This window comes from Cinclus cinclus, chromosome 12, assembly GCF_963662255.1.
Source record: "Cinclus cinclus chromosome 12, bCinCin1.1, whole genome shotgun sequence".
Taxonomy (NCBI): domain Eukaryota; kingdom Metazoa; phylum Chordata; class Aves; order Passeriformes; family Cinclidae; genus Cinclus; species Cinclus cinclus.
The window spans coordinates 457,021-474,838 of NC_085057.1; the positions used below are offsets into that span (position 1 = coordinate 457,021).

At 41.6% G+C, this 17,818-nt stretch overlaps 2 protein-coding genes across 2 annotated transcripts in view; one reads left to right on the forward strand and one right to left on the reverse strand.

The window, feature by feature from the left end:
- SEC13 (SEC13 homolog, nuclear pore and COPII coat complex component) overlaps window positions 1-17,818 on the forward strand; it is a 225,499-nt gene that overhangs the window by 171,633 nt on the left and 36,048 nt on the right. The gene's annotated exons all lie outside the window — the stretch shown is intronic.
- Window positions 1-17,818, reverse strand: part of IFT122 (intraflagellar transport 122) — a 29,099-nt gene that overhangs the window by 1,782 nt on the left and 9,499 nt on the right. Inside the window, exons 14-27 of the mRNA XM_062500416.1 lie at window positions 17,011-17,208; window positions 16,161-16,301; window positions 14,418-14,471; window positions 12,000-12,161; window positions 9,131-9,297; window positions 8,291-8,462; window positions 7,610-7,712; window positions 5,943-6,083; window positions 4,858-4,955; window positions 3,954-4,054; window positions 2,595-2,760; window positions 1,527-1,638; window positions 1,000-1,116; window positions 105-184 (exon numbers count right to left, since the gene is read on the reverse strand). Of these exons, the coding sequence (XP_062356400.1) occupies window positions 105-184; window positions 1,000-1,116; window positions 1,527-1,638; window positions 2,595-2,760; window positions 3,954-4,054; window positions 4,858-4,955; window positions 5,943-6,083; window positions 7,610-7,712; window positions 8,291-8,462; window positions 9,131-9,297; window positions 12,000-12,161; window positions 14,418-14,471; window positions 16,161-16,301; window positions 17,011-17,208 (1,812 nt within the window). The remainder of the gene's footprint in view (window positions 1-104; window positions 185-999; window positions 1,117-1,526; window positions 1,639-2,594; window positions 2,761-3,953; window positions 4,055-4,857; window positions 4,956-5,942; window positions 6,084-7,609; window positions 7,713-8,290; window positions 8,463-9,130; window positions 9,298-11,999; window positions 12,162-14,417; window positions 14,472-16,160; window positions 16,302-17,010; window positions 17,209-17,818) is intronic.

The following is a 17,818-nucleotide window of genomic DNA, read 5'->3' on the forward strand; positions in this document are numbered from 1 at the left end:
CCCGCTCTGCAGCTCTCTTTGCACCACACACACACCAGAAAAGTGGCTTTATAAAGTAAAATTTTCTCTTAATTTCTGTTGACGGACACAGGTACAGTTCTTACCTCAAAGCTCAGTTTTGCTGTAAAGGGATCACCATCCTCAGTAAGATCTGTACTGTCATCAAGCTTCAAACTCTGAGCATCTGGATGCATGTCTTAAGGAAGGACAAGAATTCCTGTAAAACTGGCTCTGCTTACCACAGCCAGTGCCGACAGAATCAGGATGAGATAATCCCAGAAGGACCAGTACCCTTGCTGCTTCTGAGTACCTCAAACTGTGACAGTGCCAGGTCATTATAAAAAGTACCAAGAGGGCCTTGCTGAAATTTCCAGTGACTGGGGAAGTTTATCAATGCAGCTGCTGTAGAACAGCAAGACTGACCACAGGCATGACATCAGTTCTTACTCTTTCACAGATGACAGAGCAAAGGAAGCAATCTACTGAAGTTACATTTTTGGGCAGCTTTAGTCAGAGTTTGTGTGCTCTTGTGCATTACTCTACATCTCATATTCTATAACCCCCACAGCAACTGGGAGCTCTGGATGCCAAAGCATTCACAACCAGATCTCAACAGGAACAGTCGTGAAGTGCTACTTCCTTTGGTTTGAGAGAAGGCAGCCTCTATATGAAGCTGTTATTGGAAACAACACAATCCAGATTCCCCTCATCCTTGTCAGAAAGCAGGTCACACAGAATAGGTAAAGCATGGCATTCCACTGTTAAAATAAACATTGCACAGGATTATAAATAAACTGTCCTGATGGAAAAGCGTCCTGACAATATTAGGTTTAGTTAAACCATATTCTGGTTGTTATACTAACACAACAAAGATGCAATTGTACTTACATCAGTCATATGACAAAAGAAAAAGTTTAAACCTAAGGGGGAAAAATAACCTCTGAATTGTTGAATTTTTTCCCTAAAAGAAAAGGAAAGCAGTTCTAATCAGAAGGATACGCTCACTCATCGTCTCTCGCCATTTACTCATTCTTGGAGCTTCAAGATCAATGAGAGCTACAGCTTCTTCATCTGTAATGCCATCTTCCAAATAGAACTCAACCAGATGCAGCACTTCTAAAATGTGGGAAAGGCAGGAAGTGTTTGACCTGCAGGAGCTCAGGAAATGTTCATAGCAGATACTGCACTCCTTCATGTCAGTGGTGTTCTGCCCACCTTCTCTCATGAAACGAGCTAAATAAAATAAAATTACAGCAAACCAAACCCCCTGAACTCCTGAAAGGATTGTGTTCACCTTCACAGAACCCTGGATGCATTTCTGTGTCTGTCCTGCTGCTCTGCAGTGAGAGCCAACAACCCCCACTTACGTCAATTTTAACAACAGTAGAGAGTTTGTTTGTAACAAGTTTGATTGTAAAAGTTTGTTTGGCCAAACAACACTGCAGAGAGAAGAAATTAAGCACTGACCTACTCCGTTAACATTTATCTACTTGCAAAGCACGAGCAAACCCGAGGTCCCAACGCACCATAGGAGGAGGCCGAGAAGACAAAAGGCTGCCGGCAGTTAATGCAGACATTCCCCAGATTATTCAGCAAAGGGTTGTTGGTGGAGCACCTGTAACACAGGGGCACGAGCTCCTGAAAAGACACATTGAGAGCATGGTAATCACAGACCAGCACATCCTCAGCTCTTTGTTTTCAATTAAAGGCAACACAGATACAACACCAGCACCAGTCTGGAGAAGCACTGCTGTGAAATCAGATCCTTCAACATCTGAAAATACTTTCCCTTTTTAACAAACCTGCAAGATTTCCCATTAAAAATAGCTGTCTTCACCATTTTAACAATTACATTTTTACCTTGCCTTTGCAGTAACAGAAGCAGAATTCTGCATCAAATACACAGTGACAAAAGAAGCTGAAAGAGAAGTTTACTGAAGCAAAGTTTTTTGCTCTAAGATTTGGTCAAATTTAGGTTCTCCAATTAATTCATCTTTTTTCAAGAGCAGAGTTATTTTAGGCAGTTCTTAAAGGGTGTGTTTCTATTATTTCAGGAGGCCAGGTGCATGTTCACTGGTACAATGCAATTTATTTTTAGTGAGTACTCCCTGAGACATGGCTTTATAGAACACTGCAGAAAGCCAGACTTCAGTGAAAGAAGAAAAGGTGTTAAAATAAGATTTATGGAAGGAAGGTCACTGAAGGGATGGAGGGAGGAGGGAAAGAGTGTGAGGAGTGGGACAAATGAAAGTGACCTCCAGCTGGAGAGAGAGACAAAGTCTGTGGAACAATAGCATGTGAACTGGAAAGAAAAGGGCTTGGAAGAATTAATAGGCAGAGAGGAAGGTGACTGCAAGAGAGGAGAGGGAGGATGGAAGCTGTCCACAAAGAGAGGGCTGATTTTAATTTGCTCTCAGGAGCAGAAGGAAGTCTGACTTGAAGAATAACAATAAAAGGACTGTGTTTCCAACAGAAACATAATTATATCACAGACCCATGCATAATGTATTTCAGATTGTTTTGTGCAAACAGGAACTCATATTCTAGGATTAGGCCACATATTAATGATTAACATGAAACACATTACAGCTTACTTCACTGTCATGGAATGGCTTGGATCGGATTGTCAGGCTGCCCAGCTCAACAGATTTCTGGAACCTGTCTGGGATCTGCAGTCCCTGCAGCTTGTCATAGGCATGACGAGCCAATTTATATGCACCAAGAGCTCTACTCTGCTTTGCCAGGGCCAATAATGTATTGCTATAATTTAATTAAGGAATAAAAATACACACAGCATTTATGAAAAAACGCGATACTTTGTCTAATCGTGGAAGTTGGCAATGAAGCACATCCAACACTGAGCCTTCAAACAGGCTTTAAGCAGAGAAATCTGTTTACAGAACTTCACTTACAAACATGTATGAAAGGACTATCAAAATATCTGTGGGCAATTATTAGCAAGGTAAGGAAGTAACCCTACATAAACACTGCTATGGTTAAATATTCTGACTCCATTTACAGTATTTCAGTAATTTTGGGGTGCATACATTTTTCCCCCAGCCCCAAAAAAACCCAAAATCCAAACATTTTTTTACAGCATAAGTAACCCACTGACACTGAGTAAATGTGTGATGTGATTTGAAAGAGTGTGCCTCATATTAGCAACCAAGTGCTGTCCTTCCCTCTCACCAGAGAGAAATAGTAACTGCTGGTTACACCTATTGACCACAAGGACTGTTATCAAAGACTTCATGAAAGATTCTACATTTTTTAAGTGAGGAAGTTATGAAAAGGAAAGCTAACTTCCCATCCAAAGCCAGAAATGAAGTGAAACCAAGATGAGGCCTTCCTATGGCATCCAGTGACCTTCCGGCTGTCTCTTACAGAAAGGTGCATTTTACTGGGCTCACACAGCCCATTTGGGAAGCACTCACTCCTCAGAGGTTAACTAGACACTAACAAAGCCATACAGATATTGGCCTGACAGACCACAACCCACACCAGCCCCACAGAAAGCAAAAGCTCCTGGGTTTCCCTGTTTCTGCCTCAGTTCAGTCTCCTTGCACTGTCAAGATTCAGAGCCAACATCTTTCTGCAGTGACTGAAGTGTCAGTCCTAGAACAGTGTCCTAGAACTTGCTCCTCTGGCACAGGGGACACACCAGACTGGGCAGGTGTTCAAGGTGGCCCAAGAGTGGTGGTTCAAGAGTTACATGTTAGTCCATTTACACGGCTCTCCAAAACTATAACAAACAGCAAACCAGTGCAGCTCAGCACACAATAGTTTGAAGATGCTGATTGTTCCTGAGGGAGAGAAGTCAGCTCCCATTAATGATAGCCAACAGCTGACAGCAAAGATTCCCTGCAGGAAGTCCTTGCCTTGGACCAACAGCAGTTATTCCTTTCATGTATCACATGGTAACTTCTTGTTTTTGAACTATATTGGAAGGATACACTTTTGAGATCCCCAGAGGAGTTTCCTTTGTTAAACTGTGAAGCAGAAACCTGGAAATATTGAAGAGGGTTTCAGGCAAGTGGAAGCTGAAAGGCTCCTCCTGTGGTATGAATAACACAGACACGCATTTCTAAGCTGGAAAACCAACAACTTACATCAGTAAGCAAAACAGCACAAGGCATCTCTAGTACTGTTTCTTTCATCCCTTGAGAAAAGAGGTGTTGACAGAACATAACTGTGGATTTTGCATGTCTTTATCACCAAAGCTCATGCCTTATATACACAGAAAAGAGAGACAGTGCAGCTAAGACAGAACCTTTAACAGGTTATTTAAAAATGAGGGCAGTCTGCACAGCCACAGTGCAGAGTCTCTAGCACTGTGAGATATAAAGTAGCCTGACAGCAAAGACTCCACAGTACGGAGTCTTCTTTTGGGCAAGGGCACTGAGCAAGGGTTCTACAACAGATATTTGCACCAATGCTGATGTGCTGGAATTAGTAGGAGTTCCTCACTCGTACATCAGTGACACACATGGCACCCTGTGGAAATCCCCAGGCTAGCCTGTCTTCTGCTCAACCCTGATTTCCAATGACTAAAGGAAAAACTGACCCTGGCCTGTGCAGGAGCAGAGGCTCAGGTCCATGGCACCAAACCAAGGCAACCAGCAAAAAGGGCCATGGGCAGGAGAGAGGTCAGGCACTGGCACAGCCCTGCCCCACCTGCAGCTGTAAGGAGCTGAGCAAGTTCTTGTACAGGACAGCTGAAGACTGTATAATAAAATAAAATAAAGTCAAATAAATTTACTATACAGTAATTGCCTGGAAAGTCCTAGTTATTTTTGGACTCCCTAAGGAAAAAAGCTCAAGAAGCATAAATACACAATTCTAAAGTGATTATCTTACAGTGTATCTTTGAATAAAGTGATAGACATGGTAAACTTCTGCCAAATACTGGAAGTGATGAAACTTCTGCAACATTTCAGTCTGCTGTCCTTCGTTCTCTGCAGGAGGCAAAGGCATTGGTGTCAGTCTCAAAGAGCAGACTGTGAGACTCAGCTGGAAGAAAACAACCTGTGATGATTTTAGCACCAGCACTGCCAGAGGAGGTATGTACCAGGTCAAATATGCCCCATTTACCCATGCAAATCGTATGCTGCAAGAGTTGCTACTCTTCTGAGCAAATTTCTGGCCTGAAACAAGCACAGCCAAACACAGAACAGGTGGGGCAATGGCTTAACACAGCCAGAGGCTACAGCTGAGCTACAGGTAGAAAGCAGCAGGTAAACCTGGAAATCTGGAAACCTCTTCCAGAATACCAGAGTTCACAAATACAATTAGTTCTGGAAACTCTCACAAGCACTAAATACACTACTAAGGTGTTTGGGAAAACATGCATCTCAAACATCTGAGGGGTGACAGATCAGCTGTCACCAAAGGTACTTAGAGCACCAGGAAAAAGGCAGCATTCCCAACCTGCTGTATTCATTATCACTGAACTACACCTATTAACTATCAACACCTCTCTCCCAGTGACATACGTTTGGGAAACAAGATGACAGCTAGCAAACAATCAGTTTTACCTGTTGGCAGAAATAATTTGTAATCTCCCTAACCTATGTTCCAACACTTGAGGTAACTTAGTCTCCAACGTCTTTTGTGCACTAGCATGTTAACCCTCCAGGCAATGGGTGTGGTGGGAAGCTGCAGGAGGATACATGGTCCCAGGAGGCACGATCTTCATCCCAGCCAGACTTCAGAAGGAGCCTTATGCCTGCTGATGTCGCTGGTTTGTTTATTTGTTTTAAATTAGCACATGGGAAAAACAGGGACTACAAAAATAGCACAAGCCTGAGTTATGCACAGCATTCAAAAACCCAAATCAAACCACCCAGCAGTGAAGCACCTGCAGCAATGCTATCACAATGCAGAAGCTGTATGTCTACGTGCACAATAAAGTAACAAACACACACTTCCTTTCGGTGACTCACCTTGGGCTATGTCTAAGCACTGCATGGAAAGCATCCAGTAATAATAGGCTGCGTCGTTAAATCGGCTTTCAAGCACGGCGTTGTGTGTCAACTGCTCCAGCACCCGCACAGCCTCTCTCTGCCGGCCTGCCTTGTGAAACGCTAGAGCCAAAACAAAGAGGGGTTTACAGTGTCATTACATCAATTAACGGAAATTCATGTTTTTGAATGGAGAGCAGTCTATTCAGCCCGTATCAAACTCTCTGTCCAGGGCAGGATAAAAGGGATTATGCACTGGTATTTTCCTCCTTGACAGTGACACTAATGGAGCATGAGAAGAGTCTGTAGGTATTTTGAAGCTTTTACACTCTCTCAGCAACTCGAGCTCAAGGAACATACTGGTTGCTGGGGTTTATTTAAATAGAAAACAGAGAGGATGCTGTGATGATTAGATCTCTGTACAAACAACAGTGATCTCCAAACACTGCAAATCACAACTTCACTCAAAAGCAAAACTACAATAAATTATTTGAAGTCAGTGCTCTGGTACATATGAATACCTTAAAAGTATTGTTCTGAATCCTTTAAAAGAGCACAGCTACTACACCCTTCTGTCATTTGCTAACAGCATCTCCTTTTCTAATGCACCAAGTAACACCTTGAATTTTCACTTGGCAAACATGCATTTGGCCAATGTAGTCTCCATAGAAAGGAATAGGGCTGAGGGAGAACTAACCCCCAAAACCCCAACCCCACAGCACTGCTGCCCCCTGAGTGAAGCCAGCTCAGCTTGAACCAGAGCTCACATTCTGTTCTGAGACCAGAACAGCCCCATGAGGACCTGCAGCTCCTCCAGTTCTGGCCAGCTACACTTGCTGAGTCCCGTAGCACAGAGCTGTGGGGCAAATGGGGCTCTAACCAGCATTCAGGGAGTGCAAACTACCACCATGGCCCAAACCAGCTGCTCAAAGACTTGGTGCCAAGCCTCACAAACTCATCTTGTGCACATACAGCTCAGGCCCAGCTCATTCCCTACCTGGGGCCTCCTAAGCCAAGCAGTGCCAGGCTTGGATAGGAGCAGGTTCAGGGAGCAGCAGGTGCTCCTGTCACGTGGAACTGCACCTGAGCCAAGACACTGCACACACAGATCACTTCTACAGCTCCTTGTCTTTCCAACAGTTTGTGCACTGCATCTTGAAGCCTTTCCACAGGATGGAAAGTTGACAGTTCTGATCAAATGTAATCTTAGAAGCCAAACAAACCTCATAAAAACCTTAAAGAAACAGGAAAACTTGACTTGTGCAAATCCAGTATTAGCTAAACAGAAGGAAAAATTATGTTTTCCACTCAGGTTTATAAGAGGGCTGCCATATTTTTGATTTTTATGGGATGAAAATCTTACAACAGTTAGGATTATATGCCAAATACCTCTTATGTGCCACACTCAGACATACAAGATAGAAAATCTGGACTTATATTTAGATGCCATCATTTTTGATAGATCCATCACATTTTTGTACAAAATAAGGAGATTTCCAGTCACTTTAAAACCAGTAAGAAAACATGGGTTACATTTGGTTTTGAGTACCACTGATAAGAAATTGGCCAGGGCAGAGGCTGCATATTCTGTAGTGGAGAACTATGGAGTAAATATGGAGTGAGCAGTGATCTGTCAGTGACATTCTCACCTTTTTGGGCTTCTTCAAATCGATCACTCTCTGCCAGCCACTGAGCATAAGGGACATAGACTTCATCTTTGAATTCAGGATGCTTTTCACACAAAGCAAATGCCTGACATAAATAAAAAACTCATTCTTAGAATATTGCATGGTTTTAACAGTCAAAGGGTTTAAAATATTCCATGGGATCAATGCTTCAGCTCTAAGAAAATTCACAGTGAAACATATAGAGAGTGTAATCCATATTTTCTCCAGTATGAAACTTACATGTTTTAAAATAAAAAGCAATCGGCAACAAAAGAAAAGAAGCTTAGCACAATACCAGACTGACTATTGAAACAGAAAGATTTGAAAGTGATTATCTGGGAAATTTAGTAGATTTCCCAGCAAGAGACAAAAAAAATATTTGTATTTTTACTGAATACATTTTCTAAAGAAATTGAAGTAACACTGTAAATGCAATTTAGATTCACTTTCAGAAAACCACACCACAACCAAACACATGCTGGCATACACAATTAACTGAAATACTCTGAATCCTTCTGCAGAAGCCTCCCTCCCTCCCTGCCCTCCCTCACTACAGTGCTGGGGGAGCCAGACATTTGCCTCCCTGTTTAGTTGCAACCAGTGACAATAAGAGCAGCAGTTTTCAAAAACGCTTTTCAAAACAGAAATCAAGGGCACACTTACTTCTTCCCAGCGCTGAGTCTCCACGTGGAGCTGGACCAGTGCTTTCAGGTCACCAACCTTCATGTAGGTTTCTGCAGCATAGCCAGGGTTAGCGAGTTGCTTAAAATAGAAGGCACATTTGGCCAAAGGCTCACGCTCAGCTTTATCCAGTTTTCGAGCAATTTCGATTAACCTAGACTCAGCAGAAAGAAGCCAGATGTTTCAGATTCTGCCTTGGTGCTTTGCCTTTTAATTATTGTCATAACTTCACCTTTAATCAGTTAACATTTAATAAACATCCTAATAGTAGCACCATGCAACACTTTAAACAGTTTCAGTTAACATTCCAAATAGCTTTTTCCTTTTTCAAACCCAAACCCTTCCTCCCCTCTTTGCTCACACATTCAGCTCCGTGTCTCAGACTGTGCAGAGCTGTGCAGAGGGAAGGAGGGAACACGTCCTGCATGACTCAGTGGCACAGGACACACTTCCCAACCCTCACCTGAACAATAGGCTCCTGAATAAGCTGAGAACATCAGCAATGGGCTACCTGGTACAATTACTGCTGTGGTGATTATTCTGAAGGCATTCAGACTATTTTAGACAATCTCATATTGGAGATAAACCCATGCATACTCTTCACTATTGTAATGAATTTGTTTTTGTAACATATTTATGGCCCTACCCTCTAAACATATGCAACTTTTAAAACATTTTTAATCACAGATGTGTTTCAGATACTCAACCTGATATAAAGGCAGATACCAAACACATTTGGTCTTATTTTAAAATTACATGGAATTCATAATATCTCATTCAAGCTTTTATAATATATTATCTCTGAGGTGACAAAAAACTTACATATCCACCCAGCCGTGGTCCCCACTGATTTCGATGGCCTTCATGTGCTCTCCAGCAGACAGGTACATCTCCACTGCTGCCTTTGGTTCATTGATATCCTTGGCCCAGTCTGCTTGTTTTTTTATCAGCATCTTTGTGTCTTTGGGATCTCCAGATCCCAGAAATTCCTGCAACAATGCAATTCAAAAGTCTGTATTACCTTCTGGTCACAAACATCATTACAGTCTAAACTCTAAAAGAGATAAAGGCTTTTGTAGTGAGTATCATGATGCCTCCCAAGGACAGAAATGCTCCAAGGAGACCAACATGAACTGAGGCAGCCTTCAGCCTCATCATCAAGGCCCCGTGGAGGCATGGCAGGAAACAATAGCAAGTCTCCCATTTCGACAGATCTCAAATAAAAAAAGCAGGAGATTGTGGCCAGGCCCAGAGAAGGACAGTGCAGGTGCCTCAGAGGCAACACTGACATCATCTCCTGCTCTCTGCTAAGCCTGGTTCTGTGGATATGAGGTACAATTTCTGCAAGCTTGTCAGGAACAGGCCTTCCCAAAACAAAATGGCACCTATCTAAAAGCTCTAATAAATCAATTCCAAGTTTCAGATTTTCTCCTGCAAGCCAAGCAGGTATGGATTAATTCTCAAAGACAACCCAGTCCCAGCCCATGCTTAGTTAACAACAGACATGCACTTAATCACACACTGGCATCAGGATGCCCCACCAAAAATCAACTGAAGGCTGAAACAATTACCAAGTGTCTTTGCAGGAAACAAGATATTGTAAAAAATCTATCCATGAAGTTCTTTTATAAGGACAGAACCACAGCTGCTCAAAAGTGAGAGTGCTCTGAGGCACTGCTTGGACTTGTGGAAGGAATGCAAACACCAAGCCTGGACCCTGTGTTGACAACCATTTTGGAAATATTTCTAATAGTTAGTTCAGCTTCTTCTGCCAATACTAAAGCTCTGGCACCATATGGTGCACATCTGTTGACATCATGTGCCAGGAAAAAAATATAAAACCCCTCTTCAACACCAGAAGATCGATTAAGGGCAATTTTGTCTGTTAACAGAATAGGCTACTGCCCATTAAATAGCTTCAATCAAAAGAAAAATCAGAACAGAGGAGAAATGACAAGTGGGAAAAGAGTGGAAATCTGTGTATCCTCTGCATTTCTGGCAAATTCCGACTGAGGTTTAAAAAACCAATACCAAAGCAACAAATGGGCAAAAGCCTCTACAGGGAGCACCCCCACATCAGATCTGCTTCACCACTGCACTTTGGAAGTTCCCTGATGCAGCCAGAACTGCACCCCATCAGTGCCAGCTCGAGCTGAGCCCCAGGCCTGCCTGCTGCAGCACAGCCCTGCTCCCAGAGCAGCCACACAGCTATCCTGACAGCCCCTGCAGATGGGAAACTGCACTCAAGGGTGAAGTCAAACTATCGCTTTGCCATGACTTGTTTTCCAGCTTAGGTCACCAAAATAAGCCCAAAAATCAAAAGCTAAGCTCAGCTTCTCACAGTATAAAGAGTCTTTTGTGAGTTGCCAGTAATTAGTGATCTGGTGCTGTGATAAGGAGCCTGTGACTAGATATCAAAGGACTCCCAACCTCTGCCTCCAGTCTGGACCCTCCACCCAGACCTCACCAAAGTCATGCACAAGAAAGCAGGTTCTGTGGTTCTTTGAATCATTCCAGCAGCATCAGTGAAAACAACACCACAAAAACACAACCCTCCCCCATATATCTTTCCTTGGACAAATAAATGGCAAACAAGGGGGGATTACATATTCTTCCCTGTCCTGTGCACTCCCTGCACAAGAAGTTGCCTTATGAAGTACCTTGAATTTCTCTGCATGGAGCCACTCTGAAGCATAGGAAACATGAGACCTCTTGCTCTCTACTGGTTAAATTTAGACATGACTGCAGCCAAGAATTAAAAGATTCTTACAAAGACTTATGGGAACATTTTCCTGTATGAATTACATTTATGTTCAAGAGGAGCCAAAACACTGAAGCTAACAAAGACTCATCAGCCAAAAATAGCGGAAGTCAGGCTTACATCAGCAAAGCCCCCAAATGTTTCTGTTGAGCTCTTGGAAGAAAAAGATCTCTCTGCAGCACGGCTTGGGGAATCTCTGCTAAAGAGTTTCTGTGCATGTCATGGTGAATTCTTTGCCTTGGATTGGGCAGAATACGGCTCTGATGAGTGATGAATGAGGCTAAACAGTGCATGCATTCTCAGGGATTTTGATAAGAAAACACCATACAAGACTTAAAAGCCAAGTAATGCTTCTTATCACCATATAAAAACATCACTTTTTAGAATTATATTCAATTTATTCCTACATGGAAACAGGGCTTAAAAAAAAGCCAAGACACTGAATCTTTGGAAGAAATTCTGTAGTAAACAAAAATATTCTAGGTTAGCATATTATACAGTTTTTAAAGTGCATCAATATAGAACTGACTTACTCCAACCCATAAATATATTTTTATTATAACATGGGTACTGCCTTGGCATCTTTGGAGGACACACAAATAAAAAGGGACGCTCAAATGAAATAATGGAGAAGAAAGAGTCATAAACCCAAAATTTTTAGTTTTGAATGGAGGAAAATTACTATGGATAATACTGTGTAATCACAAGAGCCATTGCTGGTCCACCAAAAGAATTCCCTGAAAACCCCTGAATTACACCCAGGCCAGAGACACTTTTCCCCTTGTAAGATAAATCACTTCCAAACAAACACTTGAGAAAATAAAATTGGAATTCAAAGCCCACACCTCTTCCAAACCTTGTGTAGGATGACACTTTGGAAAGAGTTACATCAGTATTTCTGCCTTTCAGTGCCCAGGTGCCAGGCCCTACCTTGGCGTGGTCAAACATGCGCAGGTCTGAGTACATCTCCAGGGCCAGGTTTTCATGGCCACTCCTCTTGTACAGCTTTGCTGCCTCGTGGAATTTCCCCTGGTACGCATAAACATCTGCCAGGAACAGGTCGTTGTTGTTCTCTCCGTGCTTCTTCTGGTCCTTTTCCAGAAAAAGAAAAACCAAACTGAAGAGAGATGTAGAAAATATTCTAGAGGATCAGGACCTAGGTGAGAAATAGCCTTTGAGGAATTGTATCTTCAGGCTTAGATTTTAACTGTTAATAATTAAAAACCTGTAACGGGATAGGGTAATTATGCCTCTCCTACATTTCTGGTGAATTTATAATTAAAGGATTAAATCCCTTCTTAATTAAAATTACGAAGAGTAAAATTAAATGTCACTATACAAACCAAAGTGATGAGAAGTCACTTCTCTTGATTTCACATAGGAAAATGAACACATGCTATCATTATGTCAGTCTATTTTAAAAAAGGCATCTGATGGGCTCCTCATTTTCTCCCTACAATCTCACCAGCATATAATTTGGCTACATTAACAATATGTGCAGGTGGGATGACAAACAGGAGGATAACTGCCAGCAATAAGTAGATTCAGAAAGTATGTTAGCCTGCCTCTGAATCCGAACCAGTGACACCTCCACTGTCCCCACATGCAAGAGCTCATGGATTTGGGTCAGCACCAGTCACTTTCAGAGCACCTGTGCATGCTCTCCTGGTAACCAGAACTGCTCGTTCTGACTGCCTGGGAAGGGACCACGAGGACAGCATTAGGGCAGAGCCATGCAGAAACCCTCCACGTGTGTGCAGAGCCATGGAGAAACCCTTCACAAATTAAACTGCAGCAGGACCCTCACTGTGAGGGACTCAGGACAAGTTTGTGTGTGTGTTGCCATTTGTGTACTGGACACACACCACTACCCTGTCTGGGATAAAATTATTGCTGCAGTTAACCCACATCATATGGACACACAGAGCTGTGAGCTGAATCTAAAGAAAACTGCATGCAAGGGGAAAAGCAATCCACAAGCATCCAAATTCAATCCCCTGCTGCCAAAGGGGCTCAGCCATCACTCCCTGGTCACACTTACTGACTGGGATGACACTGAGCTGCTATTCAAAGTTCCCTTCATAAACTTGGTCAAATGAATTATCAGAGGACTTGTTACACACTTTTATGAAGACTCCACAGAATCTTGCCAGATAGGTATAGGCAACTATGTTTCTTTGTCACCAATTAGAAAAGAAACAGTGTCATTACTGAGAGAAAACCATGGCGTTAATGGAACATGTGTGTTCAGTTACACCCTACAAGCCCTAAAAGGAATCCAATCCACTGCAGGATAAGAGTAAGTGGGGATGTAGAACTCACTGCAGCAGGAGCATTTTCAGGATGTGTGAAAGTAAGTTTATACCTATTTTTAGGGGAATTATTTCTTATTGAACAGACTATGACATGACAAACCCAGAATATTCTCAATAAATGCAAATCTGGAGAAGCATATGTGGAAAAGAAAGGTTACCGCTGGTGAGAGAATGCTCTCACCTATCTGTGCCATTGAAAAGAAAAAAAAAACAAACAAACAAGAAGACCAACAGAAAAAGAGGCTCTTAATGCAGACCTTTGTCCTGTGTTAAGAGAAAAGTTCACTGCAACCAGCTGGCATTTTGACAGCAGCACGACAGCTCTGCAGACATGAAAACAAGGAGTGTATCTTTTAAGAGAAGGTGTAAATCTAATTAACACAAGGAAGAGGAATTCCATTTGTGCCATCTCCAACCAGATCTTTAAGCATTGTCTTGCCATCTCTGCAGAAGGACAAGGGTGATGAGTGTATTTTCAAGCACTCATGACAGACAGCTTTTGTTGGGTGAAATTATATCAAGAAATGTGAAAAGAATAGAGGGGAGTGATTAAAGCACAGTATAGAAGTATGGAATCCCAAATTCTATTTCCAGTTGTCACAGACTTGTCATGAGACCCCAAGTTTGTCATTTTATTTCTCTGGGCCTGCTTCTGTGTCTGCAAGGAGGAGATAATAGTAATTACCTACCTCCAGGGGGTAGGGAAAGGCTTAATGAACTCATGTTTATGAAGTATTCTGTACTAAGCTCTGTCAGCACAGTAGTATTCTAGCAATTATTAATTGAATATTGAATGTTTTTCCAGTTCTCCTGAAGACAGTTTCAGAAGTTTTCATCCAACACCCACATTCTGGTCCACAAAGTTCCAATCCTATGGTTAGAACTCGAGTCACCTCTACTAATCAAGATTTTTCACTTCAAACACATCTCCAACAGAGCACTATCCGAACAAAAGTCCTTCTGAAAACAGAAAGCACTGATTTTGGCACAGTAGTAAGTTTAAGAAAAGATGCCTTTTTGAACACTGGCTTACCTCTATGCTGCTGATCAGCTCTAAATACCGAAGGTCTCGTACCCTGGTAAATGCCTATTGAAAATAATTAGAAAAAAAGAGTAAAGGCATTAACTTGAAAACCCAGAAAAACCCAAATATTATTCTGCATTAATCAAGCTGTCTTCATGAAAAAGGACAGGCAGAAGTCTGCTGGGCTTGGATTTGTGTAGTCCCAAACCCGAGGGGCTCTGAGTGTGACTGTGGCCCCTGAGCTGTGACAGGAAAGGGGACAAGGGACACCCAGAACAGCTGGGCCCTGACAGGAGCAGCACTGCAGGGAGTGGGAGCTGTGCCTCTCAGTCCCCCAAGAAATACAAAGTGTCAATTAAAATATTACATGTTTTTATTCTGGCTATTTTATAGCTTCTCCATTTTGATGCGAGGTATGACACAGACAAGGAAATTTTAGGAAACTGCTACAAGGAAGGGCACATAACTGATCCTATTATCAGAGCCTGCGGCATATGCTCCTAGTTTTTAAACCATTCTGAAAATCCAGTATGAAAGGAGCTCAGAGAGAGGAAAGGAAGTAAGCAGACGATAAGATAAAAGTGTAAGACAGTGTAATATCTTTGCAAATGGAGATAAATGTGCAACCCAAAGTCTCAAGTGGCAAAGTCACGTGCAAGTTGCAGCAGCTCAGCACTTATTCCTGACGTGCATCACAAAACAGAAATTTAACTCTTTGGGCTGCACATTCAAGACTTCCAACCAAACTAATACTTAAGAGGGCACAGAATATTCTGCTTACATCGGATTGGACTAGGAACTATCAGAGTCTTTAATGTCAAGAAGCTGCTTTTGTTTGAATTAAGCCGCTCTAATTCTAAGAGGGCACTACTTTAAAATTCCAAGGAGGCACTGAAAACTTCTTTTTAAAAGTATCTATTTGCATAAAGCCATCCATGAAACTGGAATTATTCTGATGCCTCCACTTAAGAAAAAAAAAAAAAGGAGGAAAATAAAGCACTCCATTTCCTTAAAAAAATAATCTGTTATTAAAAGATGCCTATCATCACAGGCCATTCTCAGCGTATTTTTAGAATGTTTTGTCTTTCATACAATATTCATGACATTTAGTTTGGTCTCTCTTATTTGAGAAGAGGGGGTGGAAGAAAATAAGGAAGTATTTTATGCCAAGGAAAATTCAGTTCTTCAGTCTACTGCCCACTGATAAACCCCCCCCCAAAGCAAGGCACACCACACAGGACTGGAATGACACTATCCCTTCACCACTGCCTTCACACAACCTTAATGGGGAGATAACGAAGGATAGGAAATCCTCACATTTGTACTGAGGTTATATTAAATATTTAGGGGGAAAGGGGAAGTGTGTAGCACTAAGGAAGGTGGGGGCAGAGCCAGGTGAGCATCCTCTGCTGCCACCCGGTGGGCACTGCTGAACAGCCTCCAGCTCTGCTCCCCTAAATCCACTGACGCCTTCTCCCACTGAAAACAGCTCCTTTCTGGCAAAACACTTTGATCTAGAACATGGCATTTATCTGGGGAGATACATTAGATTTCAGTTCAAAACCTCCTCTCAAAATCCTGAGTTTATAACAAACGACTGGTGTGTTTGTGGAATAAGACACACTAAAGACAAGCGAGACAGTAACCTAGGAACACCACTTGAATTTCAGCCACAAAACATGCATTATACATACACACATATAAAAATATCAAACCCAAGATTTCTGCTAAACGACTAAATAAATGCTTTACCTTTTTAGCAGTTTCAAACTCCAGCCCTTCCAAGGCTTCCATGGCCAGCTCTCTCCAGTCAGCATCAGTCACTCCTAAACATGCAATTTGATAGGCTTCTTTAAACATTTTCCGTTCCAGATATTGATACATGGGTGCAGACTGAGGATTGTTAGAGAAAAAACATGTATCAGAAAGCACAATACTGAGATACATTAGTGAAATTCTCTACATATACTGGGGAAAAAAAAAAAAAAAATATTCTAATCACAACCGTTACCAGCTGCCCAGAGAATAAACATCTCAGTTTTGTACACAGACAGAACAACATTCTGAGTTGATCATTACAATATCTGATAATCTGACTGCCATTGCATCTCATGATACAGAAAACAGCATTTTATGGAAGGCAATCCCTAAATTTTGAATATAAAGGCCACACAGGTTCTATACATTCCGACTAAAACATTCCATTTAAATATTGTCCAAAGACATCTAGATGAAGTAACAATAAAACAGTATTTGATGTATTCAAGAAAAATGAAATTACAACGGGGAAAAGTTATATAGAGAAAACACAGTAAAAATCCTGCAGGAGGTAAGGCCTGCTCTACACTAGATTATGTGTATTTGCAAGTACAAAGGGAGAATCAGAAAAAACAATTACCAACAGCAAAAAGGAAGTTAGCTTAATTAATGCCAAAGAAACAAAAATAAAATAGATCACACAATATAACTTAACAATGAAGAAAGTGTGAAGTGCAATCATTTTAGTAATGAAATACAAGTAAATCTCAGAAAAGCTTCTTCAGTTGTTAAACATTCATGTTTATGAGATATAAAGCAACACTTAATGAGATTAAAGGATTACCTGCGGAACTTCAACTGCTGACATAGAGAAAACATGAAGGCAGAAGATCTTGGAGCCATTGTAACCCACTACAAAGCCTTGCAGTTTTTGCTGGTGGACAGGGAAGTTGCTAGCTTTGATATTGAGGTAACCTCCTCCAGAAAAGCAAAGCATATCCTCACACTGGGTATTCCAGGCCACGCTATTAGCATTGGGCTCCTAATGAGCAAAACATCTCAGGATTACAACTGATGCAACCACATCTTTGCCAAGAAACACATCTCCTTCAGCCTGAGTGTTTGACCTACCACAGCTCGGTGTGTACACACACACCAATTATTCAAGTTTGCAATATCCTAAAGCCTAGAATATTCCTAAACAGATTAATAGGGACATATTTTACATTTTAATACTCAGCTATAATAGTCTTGCCTTTTATGTATATTTACTAGTGATCTCTACAATCAATCTGTAGAACATAATACCAAATTCCACAATAATATACTTCTAGTTAGCACATTTAATTGATCATTTCTCAGTCCATTACACCAAGCAAGTTGCAGACCCTATCTTTGCAGGACTCCATCCTTCCTATCCAGTGTGTTCTGAAAACATTTGATCAACATTAATAAGTGACTGCTAAACTGCCAATGAAGAGAGCATTATCATGATTTCTTTTATAGCCTATGAATACCCAATGAACAAAGACGCTTAGGCTTTAATTCTGTTTGTACTAATGATAAAACTACAATGCTCATTAACTGTAATGCTTCAGAGGGAAACAGGGCAGAGTTCTAAATTAAACTGAAAAGGTCACATGTCTAAGAGG